The sequence below is a fragment of the Podarcis pityusensis genome (assembly GCF_964106645.2).
Source record: "Podarcis pityusensis genome assembly, chromosome: 13".
Lineage (NCBI taxonomy): Eukaryota > Metazoa > Chordata > Lepidosauria > Squamata > Lacertidae > Podarcis > Podarcis pityusensis.
This window is the reverse complement of record NC_138038.1, coordinates 33799079-33814151: the sequence shown is the minus strand read 5'-3', so window position 1 is coordinate 33814151 and position 15073 is coordinate 33799079. Positions and strand designations below refer to the sequence as shown.

Genomic DNA, 15073 nt, shown 5'->3' with positions numbered 1-15073 from the left:
CCCAATGTTTTTCTCTGAAAGCAACCCTGCAGATAGGATCACAACTAGTGCCTACAATCCCAATTAACTAAGTTGATTCAGAAGGACCATATTGTTAATTGTATGAAAGCTCATTGAGAAATCAAGTCAGTCACATTCTCCTATCAACATCATCCATCAGGACAACCGAAGATGATTCAGTTCCATAACCTGACCTGAACCCAGATTGAAATTGGACAAGATAATTGGTTTTATGGAACAGTACTTGCAATTGTTGCACATCAAACCTTTCAATCAGCTTCCTTAAAATGTGATTTGTGCAACTGGGAGCTGTTTGTCACAAACAATGAACATCAAAACCTGTCTTATTTTAAAGACCAACTAGCAATCTGAGTTTGCCTAGTTCTGAATACCAATTATATTTTACAAACTTCCTGTTCCCAATCCCATTTTCTTCCCTCATTTATGAACTTAAAGGAGGGCTTTTCTTAATCTGGGTATAAGAATGAAATAACAATGTTTGATCAGATTATTCCTAATGCATCCATTTTGCTTCCAATGCACAAAATAAAATCTCAAAGAATAAAAGATGTATGGAAAGAGTATTGGATTTTCACGCAGAAGTGTTCTACCTGTGGAATCTTATAGATATGTGAGATGGTTGCCACATGAAGGGAGATCTCAGTGTCAAGTCCCCCAATGACAGCTGTCAGATTATTCTGGATATCACATATATAGTTGGGGACAAATTTCTCCAGTGTGGATAAAAGCAGCATTGTGGCATGATAGGTCTTCCTTGCATTATCATTGCTGTCATAGATGTGGAAGCCCAAGGTGTAGTTGGGTAAGATGTGAGAGTTTTCGTTGATCTCCTTTACTGCAAATGCTAAGGCTAGGATGTGCTGGTAACACTTAGGCATCACCCTAGAACAAGAGTTGCAATCTTTATCAAAATGATATTTCATACTGGTATGTCCTTTACATTTAAACTCAGAAGTTAATCATTTCAGTGTTATGTGGCCTTCACAAGGACCATAAAATAGAAGAATGAGATTTCTACTTCAGAAAAGAAGCTTTCCTATTAATTCTACTTGTTGCAGAAAGATTATAAGAATGAACTACTCAAAGGTACACAAATTGCAGGCACATAATTATACATTCCTCCCAATAAAGTGTTATTCATTCCCCTGTGGAGCAACAGGACTTTTCCCTGTTAAGTATTCTATTAATTGCCTTAATTTAACAGTATAGTCCCCTGTATCTTCAGTCAGAAATGGATTTGAAGGGAGTTATTCTCACATAAGTGTGTATAGGTTTGCAGCCTCAGCAGGTGTTCTGAGGCTGCTGTTCTAGGTCTGTTCATTCCAGTAACAAAATAAATAGAAGTATAATAATAATAATAATAATAAGAAGAAGAAGAAGAAGAAGAAGAAGAAGAAGAAGAAGAAGAAGAAGTTCTTACACAAGCTCTTCGGACAACTCTGGTGGGACTTGTTCAGTGAAGGTTACTGAATTGGAGAGGAAGCCTCCATGAGAAGCAATGCCACCAATTATAAAATCTCCTGACTGATGATACTTATGAAGTGGCTGATGTGTAAACTGAATCCTGCACTCTTCTATGTGGACCTGACATACCTTTGGAGTAAATATTGCTAGCAGCAAGACAGTAAAAAAGACCATCTTCCATATAAGGGCACATCTACCTTCAACCACATATTCATCTAATCTCTTCAACAGCACTGTCATCATATTATATTACATTACAACTGTCTAACCTGAGAGGTAGTCTAGTTTTGGGAGAAGTGGGAATCTAGGACATCCAGGATCAAAGTAATGTACCCCATACCATTTTTTCATGATCATGGCTATATTTATAACATCCTCCAACAGCTTTGTTTTGTGTTTTTCCAATTCCACTGAAAGTACACCAAGGATTTGTGAAGCAGCAGAATTAATTACAGACCTTTTGATCATCAAACAGGAAGGTAATTATTAAGACAAAATGCTGGGTTCCCTGTAGAATTGCTGGAGAATATTTACAACTCTCATTTTACCCCCCCCCCTTTGTTAGATTATATGGAAACAGTGGTGGAGAGGGGAATTTTGAAGGTAGGAACTTATCATAACAGTCCCTGTAGCCAAAGGAGACTCCAAAATTTAAAGTGGTATATGTAGCATGTAGGAATTAGCCAATGGTTCACATCTGTGATTTGACACACACACAGAGAGCTGTCCATTGAATTCTGGATTTATTAACTAGGCATAGTTTTACAGATTTCAACATGCAAACCACATTTAGTTTTAAGAAAAAATATTCAGTGAGCTAAAAGACAACCTTTAGCTTTTAATTAAAAGGACAAAAAGAGGGAGGAGACTGGGAGGAGGAGGTGTCAGAAGTGGAAGAAGTAACAGGGTTTAGTGAGCAATGAGAGTTGGTGGCAGAGAGAAGTCCAGAATCAGGATCAGAAGCTGAAGCAGGAGAGGAGGAAGGCAAAACAGCAGAAATAAGTTTGGCTGGTGAAGAAGCCAGGTGTCTTCCCCTCCTGCTGCAAGAAGTCCCCCCCCCATCTCCTTGGAGCAGAAGAGATATAAAGGGGGAGGAGCAGAGACCTAACGAGAAGAGTTGCTGTGCTCATTAGGCATGGCACTTCTGAGCAGACCTTATTTCTTCTAATAAGGAGTTAACTTCACTTTGTGTGATTTATTCTTGACACCCGCTCCTGACAGTCCACCATCTCCCAAGCGAGCCCATTCTGCTGTGTAACAACACTTACTGTCAGAGAGTTATGCCTGATGTGTAGTCAGAATCCCCTTTCTTGTAACTTGAAGGCATTGGTTCGTGTCCTACCCTCCAGAGTAGGAGAAAACATGCTTGCTCTGCCCCCCCCAGTTCCTATGCCAGACACAACCCTGCTCAAGCGTCCACCTGGTAGCTGGAAAATGGATAAGCGCCTAATGCCTGGACCAAAGCCTACCTACATTTGTAATCAATAAAAGCTGTGGCTAATTTTAAATCCCAGAATGTTGTCATGTGCAGTTTGTTTACACCTGTTGTTGGTACTGCCTTTCACCGCCGGGGGGCACTGTGAGTAGGTCGGCAATAAGAATTGCAGCTGTAGTGCATATTGGTTGTCTCTAGCAAAGAACAACCGAGCTATGGGATACATGTTGGGAGAGCACCAATTATCAGTCAAGGAGTGTTTTAATAATTTATTTAACAGAAATTGTATATTGTTTAAGTGTAAATCAAACCTAAGCAGCTTACAAAGACTCTAACACATATAACACAGCCAAAGATCTGACTGTGCACCATGACTGGACAAGGCTTCTCACTGTGGATAGAGACTGCAAACTCACAGAGGGTTGCAAATGACCCCAAGGTGCCATGCACTTGACTTGTCGTCTGGGGAGAGGCTAAATCTGATAGTGCCTGTTATTTCCAGAATTGTGGGGAGTGGAGGCTGTGGCCTGGTGTGGCCATGGTGGGATGTCGGCTATTCCTATTTCTCAGCTACATTACAGTGGGAAGGGTCATTTTTGTGGTTGAACTGGACTAGATGGGCTTTTGATCTGATCCACCATAGTTCTTTATAACTTTGCATGGTATAAAAAAAGAAGATAGGTGTTACATGATTTCAATTCCCCTCCTCCAAATTCTCAAATGCTAGAAACTGAAATCCTGGTTTGTTTGGTTTGTATATTAAATATCACTTCACAAAACTTGCTACCTGATCCCTCTTTGGTTTTTGTCTCTGTAAAGAGTGATGCCAACCACCAATCAGGTGGGGTTGGTGATCAAAATGAATAGTCAAATCCAGATGGTTCTCCTTTCATTGCGCCTCACGCTTTAACTGAGGAGCACAGATGAAATACACAGGTAACAAAAGAGACCACTTATTTCCATAAGGAAAGAAAAATGAGGAGCAAAGGAAGTGGTTCAAAGGGGCTATCCTAATTTCATTTACCTGGGAATAAGTCCCCTTGAGGTCAATGGGACTTACTTCTGATCAGACAGAATTAGCATTGAAGCCTTAGTGCATATTGACTGTCTCTAGTAATAAATAATGAAGATATGAGACACAGGCCAGGAGAGAGACATATTGTATGCCTCTTAATTGTAAATAAAACCTCTACTCATTTTACATAAAATATAACATATATATATCAACATTGTAAATAAAATTCAAGCTTAAAAAGAAGGTATTTTTTAAACTAGCATAATATAAATGAAATCAACAGTTACAAATGTTCATCATAAACTAGTATTACAGATTTAAATGCATAAATACTTAAATAATGTGTATTGCAAAGCAATTTACACTTCTGTTTACATATAATGGATACAAGATTTAATTTTTTAGCATTTTTTCTTTTTTTTAAGCAAACCAAGGTGGAAAATACTTCCTATGTTGAAGGTTGAATAAGTGGGTGGAAGGCTATACACTTGAGAACTCAGTAGATTGCTTTGACATCCCCACTCACATGTGAACAAATATAGAAGAGGAAGCTGAATCACACTGCGAAGCCCCACCCTCTCAGGTTCATACAATTCACCATAAGCTTTATAGTAAGGGAGGCAACTAGTGTATCATGACATGAAAAGGCTCCCCATTGCACATACAATAATTTAAAATCAATGAGGACTGCAAATGAGCCAAAGGTGATGTACTGGAGTGGGCAGCATTTGACATGCTCTTCTTCCTACCTTTTTTTTTTACTTCGAGTAAATGGCTCTTTGGCATCTTCCACCATGACTTGTTTTCTGTTTGCACAGAATAAGAAGGACTGTAGACTTGATTCTGTTCTCCAAACACATTCCTGAACTGGGAGAGACTGAAGTCTTGTAGATAAAATTTCCATTAAGCTGCTGAAGAAAAGGAAACTACAAATATTGTGCTGCACACAAACATCCATAAAACACGTCAGCATAAGTCAACATTCCATAACAAAGAGCTCACAATAAAAACTTCATTCTTTTCTTCTGATAAGCTGTTCCCTATTGTTCAGCTGAGGCTGCAACAAAAGAATATAACACTTTGGGGAAAAAATACAACCAAACAACCCAGCACTAGAAGCTAAGACAGAGAAGATCTCCACGGCTACCATATATTTCCCTTTAGTGCTCAAGTAACTAGGAACAAAAGATAACCAAACGCTACAAAAGACCAACATGCTGAAAGTGATGAACTTGGCTTCATTGAAACTGTCTGGCAATTTCCTGGCAAGGAAAGCCACAGTCAAACTTACAATTGCCAGGAAGCCCATGTAGACGAGGACACAGTAAAACATAGTCACAGACCCCTCATTACATTCTAGTATAATTTCTTCAGCCATTGAGTGCATGTCAATGTCTAGGAATGGGGGAGAGGTTGCCAGCCACACAATACAAATGCCTGTTTGAATAAGGGAACAGGAAAGAACAATGGAGTAGGCCAGTCTTTTCCCCACCCACTTCCTTATCCTGGAACCTGGTTTGGTGGCCATGAAAGCCAGAACCACCGTGATAGTCTTTGCTAGCACACAAGAAACAGCTACTGAGAAGATAATGCCAAAAGCAGTTTGTCGGAGGAGACATGTTGCATTCTGTGGTTGGCCAATGAATAATAAAGCACAAAGAAAGCAGAGCTGTAGGGAGATGAGGAGAGTGTAGGTGAGGTTGCGGTTGTTGGCTTTGACGATGGGCGTCTTATGGTTCTTCAGAAATATTCCCAGCACCAATGCTGTGATTAAAGCAAAGGAAAGAGAAAGGAAGGCTAAACTAATGCCTAAAGACTCTTCATAAGACAAGAAGCTTATATCCTTGGGAATGCATGTATCTTGCCTCTTGCTAGGATAGTTTTCATCTGAGCATTTATTACAGTCATTCATATCTGGAGAAACAAAGATGTTTATTGCCATTAATTTCAACAGCATGCCATAATTGCTCTCATTTCACGTATCCATTAAAATCCAGTGAAACTGTCAGTGTTGATACTATAAAGTTGTTCAATGGATATAAAATATCATCAGAGTGGAAATAGGAATGCTGCATTGAAAATGATGTGGTCATCCATTTGGGGCTAAATGTGGCATAAATGTTTTGATAACATCTCAATAACATTCTAAACATTCCTCTGGATAACAGAACACAGCAGCCTTTGTGTTTGATCCAGAATAACTTAAGCAAACTTACACCGCTTGCATTTATTTCATTTGGAGCTGAGGGCAAGTAATGGCAAGTGGATCCTGCCGTCTGTGTCTATTGCTTACCCTCCCTGTTTGAAATCTTCCCATCTGGGCATGGGATGCAATCGTAGCAACAAAAAGGCTCCCCTTCCTTCACTTTCTTGCTAGATCCAGGTTGGCAACTCACAGTACATACGGAATGAGGCTGAACCTGAACCATAATGAAAGAGCATAATGATGATTAAAAGAATAATTATTAGGAAATCTTTCTGGTTCTGGGTACCTTTGTGTGGGGAGAGGGAGAAACTATTTGGTATGATATAGAAGATATTTTTCCAAACTAGAGAAAGCATTGCTGTTCACTGAAAGCCAGTATAAACACCCTCTATTTTTCACCGATATGGAGGTGTTTGGGCAGATCACTGTATAACCAAGTGCACAAACTTCAGTGGGTGTGTATGATTTTCAAAGGAAACCAATTTTAGAAATCTGGACCGATCCCCAGTGCTCATTCAATACTGGAACTCATTTGAAACAGGAGATACTTGGAGCCTACTTGGTTAAACCAGCTGTGCCATGTTATGGCATCTTCATCAAGGGTAAATGCACGATCTGGAGAAGCCTTTGGGTCCATCCTTCCAATTCTCACTCTATGAAAGGATTGGTTGGAGGAAATAATCCAGTTGATAATATCCAAGCCACTTAGTACCTCTCCATACTGGCTGAAGGAAACCTCATTTCCTGCAGTGTTGTTAAATGTGATACTTCTCAAAAAGCGGTGGAGCTAGATTGAAAAACAAAACAAAACAAACAAAACAAAACAAAACAAAACAAAGGAAGGAATTTAGTGAAGACTGACTTTTGATCTTTCAGACAAAGATCTATTGTAGAGATGGTGAAACATGTTCCTATAAAGGCATGTCAACACACAGGAAAACCTTTCTCATTTAATGTTGAATGGAGCCCAGAGTCAATGAAAGATGGTGACGGAGCCTGATATGGTGTATTTTCCAATAAATTTTCTCCGGCACACATCCTGCTTTCTTGTTTTTTTTTTGTCAGTGTCCTACCTCTCAGGAGCAGTGTGGGATCACTTGATCTGATGAAGCATTTGTGGAATAGGGGATGCTAGGAGAGTGATGCAGATGCCTCTGGCTGCCATCACTGCTTCCTGGCTGGAATTGGAGCCGCATCTGAATTGATTGTGTGGGATCTCACAGCCCCACCGCCCACCATGGACATTTTCTGCTGGAATAAGCTCATTGACCTATTCTCCTTTCATCTGTGTAGTACCATCATTGTTTAGCTAAAATTTGCAAGCAATTCAATATTTCATACTAACTGAAAAGTATAGCTACAACACTGGTTTCCTCTTTCTCACACCCATGCAGAAAGTTGTAAATCCAGGCAGCAAACAGCAGAGCAGTGAGGAACCCCAGTTTTTGGGAAGAAAAAACATTATTCCAAGGTGCTATGCAAGGTGAGAAACTTCTGCCCATTACCTTCCAAAACTGTTGGTTCCAATCCTTCTGTCTCTTTTTGTGAACAATTCCTCTGAAGTTAGATGAGGTCAACACATGCAAAGCATGGGCCACGGCATAAACAGCATTGTAGATGCTATAACTGGGGCCTGTCATACTCATTTCAAAAAAATCCCCAGGAAGACTCTCCAGCTTTTCTTCTCCAGTGCAAATATTCCACTGCACCTTGCCAGCCATGGAATTTTGGAATCCACAGCCAAAGGCCTGTTGCCAGAAGTCCCTGAGAAAACCATCTCCATCTGTAATGGATGGATTTCTGCTCTTAACATATTGATGAAAACCTTCTAGTTCTTGCAAATGAATTGCAAAAGATATAGTGCCTTGGAACACATCTAAATCCCAATTCCTTTGAAAGCTATATGAAGTGAATAACACCTGGGCTGTTGTGATCCACACTTTACCTTTTATATTCATTGTCACAGGTACTATGTTTTTTAGATAGGGAAGCCATCTTAAAAATATCATTGCATAAGATTCTCCATAGACCAGCACTACGTTAGCTTTGCTGCTCATTATTTCATCATGCAATTTTGCCCCTACTTGAATCATGTCATCAGTTGCAGTGGCAAAACTAATTGTTGGAATTTTTTCTTGAAAGGCAAAGCAAATACCACTCTCTGCAAACACTGGGAGCACAGTGTGCACAAATCTTTCTCCATTGTCATTATCCATCACAAGGACCCCAATCCATGTCCATCTGAAATGCAGAAGCAAAGAGAGAATTCCTGCAAATTGGTGGCGTTCCTGGGGGGCCATCTGGTAGAAGGAAAATCCTGTGGTTTGATCATTCATCACTGGAGCAGGGCCATATGTGAACTAAGGAGAGATTGGAGAAATAAATGTTAGGTTGGAAATTCTTATTTTAACATATCAAAAGTGGCATCATATCCTATGAATAATTATCCCTTAAAAGGGGCTATAGGTAATCAGCTGGTATTCACCACAAACCAATTAATAAAGGGACATCAGAAGATGTGTTACACTGAATCAGACAAGTAGTCTGGTTTGTGTCATTATGAATCTCAGTTATACTTTGTGACTATCATGTGACAATAATTTCATTCCCCATCATATTTTATTTGTGAGGGTTTTCTTAGTCTTGGAACAATGAGAAGAGGAAGGAAGGAAGGAAGGGCCACACATCCATTCCTAGTGCATCCACCTCTGGTTCCAACCCAGACAAAACAAAATCTGGAAGGACCAAGGAAGTATGAAAATGGTATTGGATTCAAATATTCCACACACAGACAGAAGTGCCCTACCTGTGGAATCTTATAGAGATGCAAGATAGTTGACATATGAAGGGAAGTTTCAGTGTCAAGTCCCCCAATGACAGCTGTCAGATTATTCTGGATATCACATATATAGTTGGGGAGAAATTTCTCCAGTGTGGATAAAAGTAGCATTGTGGCATGACAGGTCTTCCTTGCATTGACATAGCTGTCATAGATGTGGAAGCCCAAGGTGACGTTTGGTAAGATGTGATGGTTTTCATTGATCTCCTTTACTGCAAATGCTAAGGCCAGGATATGCTGGTAACCCTTAGGCACCACCCTAGAACAAGAGTTGCAATCTTTGTCAAAATGATATTTCGTACTGCTAAGTACTTTGCATTTAAACTCAGAAGTTAATTATTTTAGTGTGAGGTGGCCCTAATAAGGACCATAAGATGAAAGAATCAGATTTCAGCTTCAGAAGAGTTTTCCTATTCATTCTACCAGGTTGCAGAAAGTTTATAAGAATGCATGCCTCTCAATAAAGTGTTATACATTTCCATGTGGAACAATGAGATTTTTTTCCCTTTTAGTATTCTATTAACTTCCTAAACCTAATACCACCATCCTCTCTATTTTCAATAAGAGATGGATTTGAAGGGAATTATTCCCAAATATGTATGTATAGAGTTGCTGCTCAAGCAAGTGTTCTAGGACTGTTCATTTCAGTGACAAAATAAGTAGAAGTAAATAATAATAGCTAAGTTCTTACACAAGCTCTTCAGGCAACTCCTGTGGGACTTGTTCAGTGAAGGTTGCTGGATTGGAGAGGAAGCCACCATGAGAAGCAATGCCACCAATGATAAAATCTCCTGACTGATGGTACTTATGAAGTGGCTTATGTATATACTGAATCCTGCAGTTTGCTATGTGGACCTGACATGTCTTTTGAGTAAATAGTGCTAGTTGCAAGACAACAAAAACTGCTGTCTTCCATACAAGGGCACATCTAACTTTTATCCACATATTCATGTAATCCCTTCTACAGCACTGTCAATACATTAAAACTGGCTAACCTGAAAGGTAGTTTAATTTCACGAGAGGCTATATTTATAACATTTCCCACAAACTTTGCTTTGAGTTTTTACATTGGCCACTGAAATTGCACCATGGATTTGAGAAGCAGCAGAATTAATTATAGTCCTTTTGACTATAGGAAGGTGATTATTAAGTTAAAATGCTGAGTTCCCTGTAGGATTGATGGAGAATAGTCAGAACTGTCATCTTAAATTCCCCTTGGTTATATAATATAGGAGCCGTAGTGCAGAGAGGAATTTTGAAGTTGTAGCCAAAGGAGATTCCAAAGTGTAAAGTGGTATATGTAGCCAGTTGGTATAAGGGCATGGCAACCTGGGTTCACAGCTCTGGTCACTGAGATCCAGCACCGAGGGCCTTCTGGAGGTTCCCTCATTGCGAGAAGTGAGGTTACAGGGAATCAGACAGAGACCCTTCTCGGTAGTGGCGCCCACCCTGTGGAACACCCTCCCATCAGATGTCAAGGAAATAAGCAGCTATCCTATTTTTAAAAGATATCTGAAGGCAGCCCTGTTTAGGGAAGTTTTTAATATTTAATGCTGTATTGCTTTTAACACTCGATCGGGAGCTGCCAATCTCAGCCAGATGGGCGGGGTATAAATAATAAATTATTATTATTATTATTATTATTATTATTATTATTAGGCGTGACAGCAATTCTGTGTATAGTAGCAATTTGAGAGAGAGCTTCATTGACCTCTGGAATTCTTAACTCAGCTGTCAGGAGCTGGAGTCAGAAGTAGGTCACTAATAAAACACCCAGTGAGAGTGAGGTTAGCTTCTTATTTAAAGAAACCAAACCAACGCAGGCATAATGATCACAACAATTCATCCCAATAGGTCTTGCCCCAATGAGGCAGTTGTGAGGACTGAACATCCTTGCCTTTCCACTACTCTCTAAGGCTCCTCTCCTAGGCCATTCCGCAGCAACCGGAGGCTCTTTCCTCTTGTCTCTCTTTCCTCCTCCCTCTTCATTCCTTCTGTGTTTTAGAAGACCAGGGAGGAGGGGAGCTGGTCACAGCAGGAGGGTGAGACTCCCTGGCTTCCTCAGCTGTCTGCCCCCACTCCAGTCTCTGCTTCTGCCTTTGATTCTGGACTGCCTTTTGCCACAACCTCTTCCTGCTCACTAAACACTGTTACCCCTTCAGCTTGTGACACCTCCTCCTCTCAGCCTGCTCCCTCTTCTCCATCTGACCACTCATCATCATCCGACCACCAATCTCCTGGATCTGAGTCTTCTTCCCCTTGGAACAGCTGATGCCCCCTACCACTCTTCTGCATCTAGCCAGTCCATGACATCAGCATGGTTTTTCAAATTTCATCATGCAAACCATATTTAGCTTCAAGAAAAGATATTTAGTGGGATAAAAGGCAACCTTTAGCTTTTAATTAAAAATATAAAATACTTGTAAACTGTTAGTATAAATGAGGAAGACTAGCAAAAGAAAAAATCCTGTCTTTGCTTAACAGTTTTCCCTAATCTCTGAGTTTTGTATGCTGTTTGTTCACAAGCAATAGCAAAACTTGAAAGGTTCATGATCTTTGCATTAGCAGAGAAGCCCCACCATTTGCCCTTGTGCTGCGGCAGATGACACCACTCCTGTTCTGGAGAAAAAACACCCCAGAACTGTGCTCTATCAGTTCCTGCTGCTGTTCACCATGACAAGAGGCATTTGGATTTGGCATATCAAGAAACAGACATCAGAAATAACAGCAACAAACTGTTCATTGAGGTTATTAATATTGTACATTTGGAAGCAATGTTGTTGTTGTTTAGTCGTTTAGTCGTGTCCGACTCTTCATGACCCCATGGACTAGAGCACGCCAGGCACTCCTGTCTTCCACTGCCTCCCGCAGTTTGGTCAGACTCGTGTTTGTAGCTTTGAGAACACTGTCCAACCATCTCGTCCTCTGTCGTCCCCTTCTTCTTGTGCCCTCAATCTTTCCCAACATCAGGGTCTTTTCCAGGGAGTCTTCTCTTCTCATGAGGTGGCCAAAGTATTGGAGCCTCAGCTTCACGATCTGTCCTTCCAGTGAGCACTCAGGGCTGATTTCCTTAAGAATGGATAGGTTTGATCTTCTTGCAGTCCATGGGACTCTCAAAAGTCTCCTCCAGCACCATAATTCAAAAGCATCAATTCTTCAGCGATCAGCCTTCTTTATGGTCCAGCTCTCACTTCCATACATCACTACTGGGAAAACCATGGCTTTAACTATATGGACCTTTGTTGGCAAGGTGATGTCTCTGCTTTTTAAGATGCTGTCTAGGTTTGCCATCGCCTTTCTCCCAAGGAGCAGGCGTCTTTTAATTTCATGACTGCTGTCACCATCTGCAGTGATCATGGAGCCCAAGAAAGTAAAATCTCTCACTACCTCCATTTCTTCCCCTTCTATTTGCCAGGAGATGATGGGCCCAGTGGCCATGATCTTCGTTTTTTTGATGTTGAGCTTCAGACCATATTTTGCGCTCTCCTCTTTCACCCTCATTAAAAGGTTCTTTAATTCCTCCTCACTTTCTGCCATCAAGGTTGTGTCATCTGCATATCTGAGGTTGTTGATATTAATTCCGGCTTGGGATTCATCCAGCCCAGCCTTTCGCATGATGAATTCTGCATATAAGTTAAACAAGCAGGGAGACAATATACAGCCTTGCCGTACTCCTTTCCCAATTTTGAACCAATCAGTTGTTCCATATCCAGTTCTAACTGTAGCTTCTTGTCCCACATAGAGATTTCTCAGGAGACAGATGAGGTGATCAGGCACTCCCATTTCTTTAAGAACTTGCCATAGTTTGCTGTGGTCAACACAGTCAAAGGCTTTTGCATAGTCAATGAAGCAGAAGTAGATGTCTTTCTGGAACTCTCTAGCTTTCTCCATAATCCAGCACATGTTTGCAATTTGGTCTCTGGTTCCTCTGCCCCTTCGAAATCCAGCTTGCACTTCTGGGAGTTCTCGGTCCACATGCTGCTTAAGCCTGCCTTGTAGAATTTTAAGCATAACCTTGCTAGTGTGTGAAATGAGTGCAATTGTGCGGTAGTTGGAGCATTCTTTGGCACTGCCCTTCTTTGGGATTGGGATGTAGACTGATCTTCTCCAATCCTCTGGCCACTGCTGAGTTTTCCAAATTTGTTGGCATATTGAGTGTAGCACCTTAACAGCATCATCTTTTAAAAATAGGATGAGTAAAAACTGATACTTCTTGAAATAAAAATTGCCCGGTCAAAAAATATAGTTCAAAAGCTTTACTAACAGAACTTACTCCAAAACAACTTAAAACAAGAAAGTTAGATGCATAACATTATGTCCTGACCCCAACTCAGACAAAAACATCATAGAAATATGAATATCTCCATGCAGAGCTGAAATCAAAGCTCTGCCTCTCCAAATAGCCTGCATTTAAGCCTTAGGCTGTCTTTCTTGGAGAGACTCAAGAGATGCTGTTGACATACTCCATCTAGTGAACACTCTTTGCTCCTGACTCCAGTGCTTCTCCATTCATACTTCTGGCTACTAGGACAGTTTTGCTGATTGCTAAACCCCACTGGTGCAGCCTTTTCCAGCCTCCTTCCTTTGATCTTCACCAGCATAGTGTAACTATGACACAGGTGGAAAGTAGCTTAATACTGAAGCATCAGCTATCCACTTTCCCAACAGCTTTCATTGGTCTTTGCCAGACTATATAACCTATATCAGCTGAGAAACTGGTGTCTTTTGTATAAAATGTTTCTGCTGATGGCTGCTGCAGGCCTTGCTGACCCTGATCCTTTTGTAAAATTGATTTATATTGTTTGATGTGTGACAAATATAGCTTTGCTCATGGTAAAACTTTAAGTGTATTTATTTATGTATCAAACCCTTGGATCAATGGTTAAAGCAGTCCCTTTCCAGAAACAGCTACCAATACAGAGCTCCTCCTCTGTATTCAGCTCACTGAATATTTAGGATTCAGCACGGAATTTGAGTCTATTAGTTTTGATCAATGTATCTCCTTACTGAAGCAAATATAACTCACAGTTACAGAAGAGGGGAAAATGTTAGTCAATCGCATGTAAAAATATAGTGTAACAGGCCAATACAATAATGCAATATAATCAAATCTCTTGAACTGCAGAGTAAAGCACAAGGCTTGATTATTATTAATGCTAGAGCAATAATAGTCTCTCCTAGAAGATGTGGTACAGTATACAAAAAAGTAGCAACTCTCTTTTGAAGAGGAAAAAATTATGGTACCTATTTAAGATTGATTATACCTTCGCAGTTAACAGAGAGGTATATCTATTTCCGTTCAAAGCAAAACTACCATTTTACAGCATATCTGTATCTGTTTTGTAGCCCTTAAAGTTTATTCTTTTTGAGGAGAAGGGGAAAAGTAAAAGAGATTGGCTTTCTTCTCTGGAGTCTTCTGGAGCTGTTCAACAGTGGAATTTGCTGCCAAGGAGTGTGGTGGAGTCTCCTTCTTTGGAGGTCTTTAAGCAGAGGCTTGACAACCATATGTCAGGAGTGCTCTGATGGTGTTCCTGCTTGGCAGGGGGTTGGACTCGATGGCCCTTGTGGTCTCTTCCAACTCTATGATTCTATGATTCTATGATTCTATGATTCTATGATTTTTTTAAAAAATGTATTCATTTAAACAAAAATATTTATTTCAGTGACACAAGAAGAAGAAAGAAAGAAAAACAATAGAATTGAATGTAAAGGAAATTTAAACATACAAAGAAAGTGCAAATCTGGCTTGATTCATGAGAATTTGTTGAAAATAATAATAATTACTGGAGTTGAGGGTAGTAAAAATGCTTTATTTATAAATATCAGGAAATGTTCCTCGAGGTCTTATGATATTCTCACTTAAAAGTAACTAAGCATTCCAAATTGCAGCCTATTTCAAAGGAAGCATTTGAACATCGTTATAATGATAAACATATTTTTATCATTTCCCCAAAGTGGAAATATGTGACTTTATGGGTTTTTTTTTTAAATAAAAAAAACAACACCTGCATTTAGGGGACACATTGGAGTTAATGGATGGTAAAATTACCAGGGTATAATATCACCTAAGGAGTATCTTAAAAATAGGGGAGC

At 40.1% G+C, this 15073-nt stretch overlaps 2 protein-coding genes across 2 annotated transcripts in view; one reads left to right on the top strand and one right to left on the bottom strand.

Moving 5' to 3' along the window:
• The window catches only part of LOC308461606 (serine protease 33-like), a 326492-nt gene that overhangs the window by 235955 nt on the left and 75464 nt on the right, over positions 1-15073 (top strand). The gene's annotated exons all lie outside the window — the stretch shown is intronic.
• LOC308461879 (vomeronasal type-2 receptor 26-like) lies at positions 4948-11275 on the bottom strand (the record flags this gene model as incomplete). The annotated part of the gene is made up of 6 exons (XM_080979047.1): positions 4948-5849; positions 6229-6355; positions 6701-6928; positions 7647-8501; positions 8948-9239; positions 11190-11275. The coding sequence occupies 6 exons, from the start codon at positions 11273-11275 to the stop codon at positions 4948-4950; spliced, it is 2490 nt and encodes an 829-aa protein (XP_080835173.1).